This window comes from Equus asinus, chromosome 2 (assembly GCF_041296235.1).
Source record: "Equus asinus isolate D_3611 breed Donkey chromosome 2, EquAss-T2T_v2, whole genome shotgun sequence".
Taxonomy (NCBI): Eukaryota; Metazoa; Chordata; class Mammalia; order Perissodactyla; family Equidae; genus Equus; species Equus asinus.
Genome location: NC_091791.1, coordinates 62129709 through 62138637, shown reverse-complemented (window position 1 = coordinate 62138637; position 8929 = coordinate 62129709). Strand labels below are relative to the sequence as shown.

The 8929-nt window shown below is 46.5% G+C and overlaps 2 protein-coding genes across 3 annotated transcripts; both read right to left on the bottom strand.

Moving 5' to 3' along the window:
* Nucleotides 1–485: 485 nt before the first annotated feature.
* Nucleotides 486–2037, bottom strand: CHCHD1 (coiled-coil-helix-coiled-coil-helix domain containing 1). The gene is made up of 3 exons (XM_014860585.3): nucleotides 1624–2037; nucleotides 1379–1497; nucleotides 486–788 (listed from the first exon to the last, which is right to left on the bottom strand). Exons 1-3 carry the CDS (start codon nucleotides 1745–1747, stop codon nucleotides 675–677), a joined length of 357 nt encoding a protein of 118 aa, XP_014716071.1. The 5' UTR covers nucleotides 1748–2037; the 3' UTR covers nucleotides 486–674.
* A 1307-nt stretch (nucleotides 2038–3344) lies between these two features.
* On the bottom strand, nucleotides 3345–8887 carry FUT11 (fucosyltransferase 11). Of its 2 annotated transcripts, XR_006519211.2 has the most exons (4): nucleotides 8083–8881; nucleotides 7347–7972; nucleotides 5424–5946; nucleotides 3345–5066 (listed from the first exon to the last, which is right to left on the bottom strand). XR_006519211.2 is itself a non-coding variant. In XM_014860582.3 (3 exons), the coding sequence occupies exons 1-3, from the start codon at nucleotides 8788–8790 to the stop codon at nucleotides 5799–5801; spliced, it is 1482 nt and encodes a 493-aa protein (XP_014716068.1). In that variant the 5' UTR covers nucleotides 8791–8887; the 3' UTR covers nucleotides 3345–5798. The 2 variants fall into 2 exon arrangements, 1 of the variants encoding a protein (XP_014716068.1); XM_014860582.3 differs by having other exon boundaries at nucleotides 3345–5946; nucleotides 8083–8887.
* Nucleotides 8888–8929: the final 42 nt, after the last annotated feature.

Here is an 8929-nt window from a genome sequence, read left to right as displayed (position 1 = left end):
CAAATGATAATCAGCTCTACTTGATCATTGCTATGTGGGAATAAGAAACTAGGGTTGCCAAATCTCCTGTTTTCTTTCTAAAAGCTAAAAAGTGGATTCTTTATGACATTTTCCCTATTTTTGAATGTGGTCAGTTAATTTAAAAAAAGTTTTAACTGTGTGAGCCAAATAAAATACATCTGTAGTATCTTTCGGTCACGAGTTTGTGAACTTCTGATTATTCTGGCAGCACACTGCAGGCGCTACGCACAAAATAGGTAGTCACTAAATACTTACAGATGATGGCAACAACCAGTATATAGACAGATTTCAACATCCTTAGTGCATCCAAAGGCAAGGGCACCAAATGGTGAAAACGACTTCAAATGCAGGATAAGACAGATCTTTGTCCCGCTCCTGGGGCAAATCAGGGAGCAAAGAACTTCTAGGGGAGGATACAGGGTTCAAGTATGAAGGGAGTACCTAATCCACAACAAAAGGCCAAGTTCTCTTCAGAGGATTTTATTTCAAGATAAAGCATAACTTCCACAGAGACAATGGTTCCAAAGGACAAAAAAAAGTGGTTTTGTCTCCTTTTACTCTGCAAAGAGAGTATAACAGTGCAAATGTTTCTAAAATGCCTCTGCATAATTCTCAGAAGCTACAGTCCCGTCATTGAAAAGGCTTCTCCATTTTCAGCTGACATGAGGTTTGTTAGGAAACCTCTGTAACAAATTATTAATTTTCTTAGGGGGTAAACTCCCGGACTCTCCCAGGTTCTCCTGGATTGATCTCATCTTTCGGGCTGCCTGAAAACACAGAACAAAACAAAAATGACAGCTTTACAGTTTGCCCTGACGTAAGCCAATAGTTCTCTCCAAGTCCCAAAGCACACTAAAATATTAACCAGCCTGAAGAGATTTGTGTCTCCTTTCAACAAAAGGGGCTTGGGACCTACAAATGACTGTATGATCTGAAACTACCATGCCAGCTGGCAACTCAGTCTAGGCTGAAAACCAAACAACCTGTCCTTCACTATCTTCAATTCTATTTTAGACAATAATGTCAGTTTGAAAAGCAACTTTAATTTTACAAAGTGGTTCTCCCATTACTTCCTTCATTTGACACTCGCAAAATTCTGTGAGGTGGGTGTTTAATACTAACTTCATTTTACATCTGATAAAGCTAAAGCTCAGTACAAAGAAACAATTCGCTCAAGATGACATTGTCTTCAAAACCGTAACCTTTCCCACTTCGGCGTAGGTGAAATAGCTCCCAAAACTTTCCTCACCCTTCTAGAATGAGAGGGACTTTTTTTTATCACCCAGCAAGAGGCAAGGAGAACCATTACTATATCCCCCCCATTCTCCTCCCAGGAGCATCCGAGGAAGCTTGTCACCTCAGCCTTCGAAGCACAATCGAAGAAGGCCTGGATCTCTTTTCTGCAAGCTTCGTCGCGGAATTCATTCCGCTTCCAGCAAGCCATCATTACCGACATCTCCGTGATACAGGTCGCCTCTGAAGGGGCAGAACCGGGAGACCCTCAGTCACAAGGAGACCCCCTTACCTTCCGGTCCTCCCCCCAGCCGCCCCCTGCACCCCTCCGGCTTCCGCTCTGGGGCCTCCACGGCTCTAACTGCTCACCGCCCCTCTCCCGACGCCGTTCCCCGACACGGTTAGTGAGGATGAGGGGCTTGTTGGGCTTCAGTATAGGTTTCCGTGCGTTTCCAAGCCGCGCTAGGCGACCCCTAAGGCTGGGCGTCGCCATTGCACACCGAGCTCCCGGCGGGCTCCGCGGCGCAGTGCGTGAGCCTGCGTGACCCCTACGAGCTCGGAGACGCTCGGCGCGCGGCCTAGAGCAAGCTCCGCCCAGGCAGCCCCATGCCCCTCCTTCTTTTCTTTGCCGGGTCTCTCGGATGCTGGGTTGGGACACTGGTGGATCCAGACTGTCGTGCAGGTCAGAAGGAGACTGTTTGGAGCCCGTACCCTGACTTAGCCCGCTCTTTTGTAGGGTCTGGGCCCTGAACTCTCGGAGCAATGCCAGGCCGAGAACACGCAGGAAAGGGCCCGGATACGTAGACACTAGTTTCTCGTGGCAGCAGGCGGGACTAGAGGGTGATTGACATAGGCAAGGGCAGAGACAATGGGAGCGAATCAAAATAGGCGACTTTGAGATGTTATGTTGGGAAAGATTTTTGCTTTATTTTAATGAACCTTCAAGAATTGTTGATTTTGATGCTGTGGTAGGCGTCCCACATACAAAGTAGAGGAAGATGGGCACGGATGTTAGCTCAGGGCCAGTCTTCCTCAGCAAAAAGAGGAGGCTTGGCAGCAGATGTTAGCTCAGAGCTAATCTTCCTCAAAAAAAAAACCCCTCAGTCCAAAGATGTGCCATGGATTCTCTAAGGCATTTACAAATAAGCAAGAATGTTTCTGGTAATGGAAGTGTAACCTGAACAAGCCTGCAGTTCATAAGATGACGACTTTGGAGGTGCAATATTTATTTGGTTGTGTAAATTTAGTGTGCTAAAATCAGGGTGCTGGCCAAGTGGCTACTGGTTAAGTTCGCCTTCTCTGCTTTGGGGGACCTAGGATTTTCAGGTTCATCCTGGGTGCGGACCTACACACGGCTCTTCAGGCCATTCTGTGGTAGTGTTCCACATACAAAATAGAGGAAGATTGGCACAGATGTTAGCTCAGGGCCAATCTTCACACACAGACACACACACACAAAATCATTTATCACGTTTGGAATCTTCCCAGTGATCTCCGCATCACTGGTTCTTTTTCTTCTGTTGAGTCTGAGAAGCATTCCCTGACTTCCATCCCCACCAGTGTCGACCTGTTTTATTTTCTTCATAGCACCTATCATAGTCTGAATTGTCTTGTTCATTTATCTGTTTACAGCCCTACCCTCAACACCCATTGTTAAAAATTTTTTTAATTTTTTTTCTGAGGAAGATTAGCCCTGAGCTAATATCTGACAAATCCTCCTCTTTTTGCTAAGGAAGACTGGCCCTGAGCTAACATCCATGCCAATCTTCCTCTACTTTATATGTGGGACGCCTACCACAGCATGACTTGCCAAGCAGTGCCATGTTCGCACCTGGGATCCGAACTGGTGAACCCCAGGCCGCTGAAGCAGAATGTGCAAACTTAACCGCTGTGCCACTGGGCCGGCCCCTCACACCCATTTAAAATATAAGCACCACGAGTGTAGGGACCTTGTCTATATTGTTCAGTGCTGAATCCCCAGTGCCTAGAGTAGTGCCAATAAATACTTGTTAAATGAACAAATGTTTGAAATATTTTTACAAGTCTCCAGCTTTATCATGCTCAACCCAGAAGTATAACCAAGCAGAAGACACTGTTTAAAAGAAGCCATTTATTACACAAAGTGAAACCTGAGATAATAGAAAATAGCAACACCTGGAGTAATAAAGGAATCAGCCCCATGCTCCACCCCCGACTCCAGCAAAACAAATAAAACTGATTCCTGTCAGACACTTCTACCACCAGTAACCCCAAGCCTGCTGCTGTATACAGAGCAGGCTGGGCCCCACCAAACCAGAGAAAATTCACAATGCTTGCTTTCTCCAGAGAAGAAATGAAGCCCAGTAGTTAAATACCATGTGGCTATTCCTGATTCTGCTTTCCCTTGTGGAAATGTAGCACCTGGTTTACCCTGCTCTTTTGTGAATACTTTTATGGTGATAGCAATAAAGGAGAAAGTCTAGGAAGCACTGACTACAAAGCAGGCATGAGTCTTCAGCCACAATCATTCATAATCAACTGGCCCACTTTGTACATAAAAGTGCTAAACGAATGGCAATGTGAACTGGTGTAATTAGAGAGATAAGGGTGAGTCTACACCTTGCATAACCATTACTTACCCCTTGTATTGCACATGATTAAACTTGAGTCCTAACCTTAGTTTGCACTTGGGAAATACATATTTTGCGCTATAAAGCAGCACCTGCATTGAAATAGATTGCAAGCTTAGAAATCAGAGTCCCGAATTTGACTTCTTTTGTGGATCCCTACTAAATCAAATTTTAACGTAAGTATTTTTGAAGGTCTGTCTTTCCCTCTTGTTCTTTTCTGCAAAAGTCCAAACAGGGTAAGCAAACTTTCCATGCTGTTTTGAAGAGCACTTTTTATTAAAGAATAAGATGAAAAAAGAACTGCCATGGCAGTGAAATCCAGCCTAAATTATAGCTTTTCCACATCTTTAGATGTCACAATAAGTATGAGACCCTCTTGAAGCATCTAATATATATACATTTATATATCTGGTTGTAAGTTAATGTCTGTGTGTATACATATACATACACACACACACTAAACTAGATATATTGATAAGCTATGGGACTTCTCTAGTGATAATTCATAATACAGCATTACAACCAGGGTAGCTCTAAGGTCCAATGTCTAAGGTCTTGTCCCTCTGCCCCAGGAAAAGCTCCCTGCCCATTAAGCTGTATGTTCAAACCATAGCAATAGAAGCATTTAGCTACATCCCCAAATCTGACTAAAAGCTTTTTATTTAGCTAGCCACTTGTGGTAGCTTAAATCTCTTGCCTCGCCTTTCATCACCTTGAGCTTAGGGCCTTGGGTGGGCTCCATCAAAATGCAGACTCAGTAAGTACCATAAAGTTGTATAGAAGGATATCAACTAGTAATAGAATGAATGAAGTTGGAATATTCATCCCACTTAGAGTGAAAAGTGCTAGAGAATATGAGATGATTTTTAGAGCTATATTGCTGGGCTGTTTTTTTGACCATAATTTTCATGACTCTTTGGGGGAAAATGAGACTTGTAGTATATAAAAATAATAAAATAGAGGGAATAGTTCACTAGGTAGACAAAAGAACAAAGACCTATAAAAATTTGCACTTTGATTTACATTGGCCTATTTTAACATTTCAAAATCATTTAAATATTTTATGTATATATATATATCTTTTTCTGCCATCATTTCCAGCCTTAGTCTCCATCTGAGCAAGACAATTCATTAAACTGACATGGCATACATTAGCTTCTGAATCTTGCCGTTCACGAGGAGAGAAGGCATTCCAGATACGCCCTAGATAAGAAGCAAACACTCAGTAAGAAAAGCTGTCAAATCTATAACCAGTTTAATGCAGGAGAGAATGAATGTGGGAATGGTGGCAAGGCTGTTGCATCTCCATCAGAAATTGTGGAAAACCAGGAAAGAAAAAGCCATTTAAAGGAAAAAGTTTGACATGAAATGCAAAGTAAATGATGTAAAAAGTACAACTCCAGAGAACCAGAATACAACCCACCAGGAGTTTTGCTTCGCCACCAGTGTAAAAGTTTATAAAGCAAGGGATGAGGAAAATAGATTAGGAAAAGTATTGAATAATGAAGGGTTTGAGGAATAGCACCGAAATTTTAAGACCCTAAACCTGGCTCATCTTACCTCATTCTTAGCCAAGTAGTAAGGTATTGTTCCAATCACAACTGAGAGGATGAAATTGCTAGCGAAACAATCAGTTCTTTAAAAATTCTATTGGATCAGCACCTTGAATCAAATGGGTGTTTCAGGCTTCTGTTTCCCACTATACCATGAACTGGATGCCTCCATCTCTTCTTGAGTGGCCCTATTACCAAAGGCTGAGACCCTAGCTATACATCATTAGGATAAAATATCAGTGGATATAACTGGAATTCTTTGAATTCATGATAAGACAGTGTTGAATGAGAGTTTGTGCAGCGGATGCCTCTCATGTCCCATGGTAGATTAAGGACTTCCATCTCCTAAGCTCTACCAAGTTAAAAGCTCTCACAAGGGTAATTAGAGATTTTGGTTCCTTTTCATGAAGATTTCATGTAGGTAATCCCAAAATTTCCTCTGCTGTGTCTCATTGTTGCGGATCATGGCAGTAAGAGCTTCCCCCTGGTCCAGACCTTGCCAATAATCTTGCAGCCACATCTCCTTCCAGCTGAAACATCAAAATGGGTGTTGGATTATGGAACCTCAGCACAGCTGAGTCCTGCCTTTCTCTGAATGGGGCTAAAGAATCTTAAGCAGATACAGTGGTCCCTGGCTAGGACAGGCTTCTGCTTCAAAGCAAAGGAAACGTGAAGTAAATCCAGTACTAGTCCAGGTGACATGCAATAAGCCACAAACACGAATATATCACACAACCCACCCAATGAGTTAAACTTCCTGACTTGCCTGCTGTTGGCTCCCAAGTGTGGAGGGAGGTCAAAGGCAGGCAAGGCAAGGGGCCACACTATGGAAACAAGGGAGCATATTTAGATGGTTACCTTTTAAGTTGCACCTTTATTTTTAATAATCAAAATGAAGGTGCAGTGGCTTCCAGTGGCTAGATAAGACATAGCCTGAATGTTATTTTTTTTTTAATGTTTTACACTTTTCCTCTAGTAAATCATATTATGTTCAGCACAAACTAGATACAAATTACTTGATGGAGGACTCCACTCCCAGGGCCAGTGTGCCAGCAGCATATATCAACAGCCCTCTGCTGCCATCCACTGTCCAAGTCAGTCTCTGCAGCCCATTCTAGCAGCATCTCTTTCTTAAACTTAATAATCTTTTATGGCCTCTCCCCCAAACAGGTGTGGTTTGATGAAAGTGGCTTCAACATTTTCCTACCCTACCTCCCCTGCTGACCTTGTTTCTCAATGCCACCACCTTCTGCCACCTCCTGCAATAGCCTCCTCACTTCCCTTCCAATCCACACTGCTCACCATTGTTAATTATCTTTTGAAAGCATTCCTTCTATTCTGTCTAGGGTGAACATATAATTTATCATCCAATTCATGGTAATTTTAAGAGTGAAAGGAGGTGCTATATAAAATTACGCCAGGTTACCAGATGTAAACCCTGACTATTGCAGACAAACCTCCCTAAAAACACTCATCTTTGTATTTTTCATCCTCATCCCTACCAAGTAGAAGGTGCTCAATAAATAGCTGAGTTGATTTTCAGGACAGTCCAACTCCCCAGCCTGGTATTCAAGCTATATATAGCCTGGCCCCAGTTTGTCTGCCCAACTTTGTCTCTCCCGCATCACTTCCCTGAACAGGTCCTCTGCTCTGATTGAAGGGTTTTTGAATCACTATTGCACATACTGTCCACAAAAGCTGATTTTCATATGTTGTTGCCCTCAATTATATTTTACATCTTTTACTGAGCTTTCTCTTTTTGTCTTACCTACCCAACTAGATTCTTGACACCTTAAAGGCAAAGTGATCCCATGTCATAACTTCCTTATAACAACATTCCCTCAGCACCTAGTGCTAGTTCATTGCACACAGTAAGCAAGTAAGTACATCATTTGATTTGATGGCCGCAGGTAACCCCAGCTACCATTACCTGTCATTCTCAGGAATCTCTTCCACACTGCCAAAGCCAGGTGTGGGCATTGGGCAGTCCAGGTGTGAGAGCTGGGCAATGTGAGGCTCAGGGAGAGGAATGTCTCCAGGAGAGGCAGCATGGGCTTTCTCGGCCTCCAGTCGAGCCAGTTCGTGGTCACAGACGAAACACTCGAAGCCATTGAGGTAGTTAGGCAATAAAGGATCATTCACTCCCCACTCCCGATGCTTCAGACTATCCAGAAGGAATTGGTTGGTGATGCCCCCAGGTTCCTTGTATGCCAGATATTTCATATATTCCTCATCATTCTTATCCAGAAAGTCAATAAACTCTGCCAGCTTCTGAGGTGATTCAAAGTCGTCAATGAGGATGATGGAGTGATTGTTGGGCATCCAGTCCCTCACAGAGGGAGAGCCGCGGTACACAGGCACAGCACCGAGGTGCATGGGGCGCCACAGTTTTTCTGTCATGTAGTCGTTACAGATGGCATTTTCGAGGGCCAAATGGAACTTATAGCGGGACAAGAAGGCCAAGAGCTCTGGATCCTCGGTGGTGGCTGTGGCTGTGTCCTGTAACCGCGGAGTGGGCAGCTCCCGATTTTGCAGGCATTTCCCGTACGAGTCCACCTAAGTGGGGTAGAGGACAGTACTCAGGAGGGTACGGCATGTCGGCCCGGACACCACCGGTCCTGGCCTCCGCCCCCCTCGCCCCCCACCCCCGCCACGCCCTCACCCACCCGGATGTAGCGCATGAGCTCTCGCACGTAGCGGTCCCGGTCCGCAGGCACGTCGCAGTGGGACTGCAAATAAAGCAGCGGCGCATAGCCGCGACGGCGCCACTCTGCGCGCTCCTGGAGCGGCGGCGCGGCGCTGCGCAGATAGACAGTGCCGGGCAGCCACTGCAGTGGCAGCGGGTAGTCTGAGTGGCGGCTGAAAGTGGCGGTAAGATTAAAGAGGCGGATGCCCGGACCATGGCTCAGCAAGAAGTTGTTTAGGGGCGACTCCTCATGCAGGAGCGCCCAGCTCTGGTGCCCCATGCGCGGTAGTGGCGCCTCAGACGCGCGGAAGTCGGTGCCGTAGAACAGCAGTGCGCGCGTCCGCGGGTCTCCCCGCATCCCTCGGTCTCGGGACGCCAGGCACGCGCCGCGCGCGCAATCGATGCGCTCCGAGTCTCCTGGGAAGTGGGGAAACAGCCCTGGGCTCCACCACAGCAGCACCGGCAAGTCCACGGCCTCCTCCCTCCCCAGCCGCGGGGTCCCGGGCTTGCGCGCCACCCCCACCGCGCCCAGCGCTGAGGGCGGCCGGAAAACCGCGCCATCCCACGGCTCCGCCCACCCCGCGTCCCCACCGGTCTCCCTCTCCGCCTCGGGCCCCGAGCCGCTGACCGCACAGACACTAAGCACTCCCAGGGCGGCAAGTACAGCCCCGGTGCGGCTGGGCCCCATATCCACTCTGGCAGCCGGCGCCCCTCAGCTAGCACTGGACTCCGCCTCGCAGTGAGTCGCCCGGGGACGAGGTCCTACGCCACGGGAGCAGATTGCGCATGCGCAGCTCCGCTCTGCCAGCCACTCCCCAGGAGCTGCT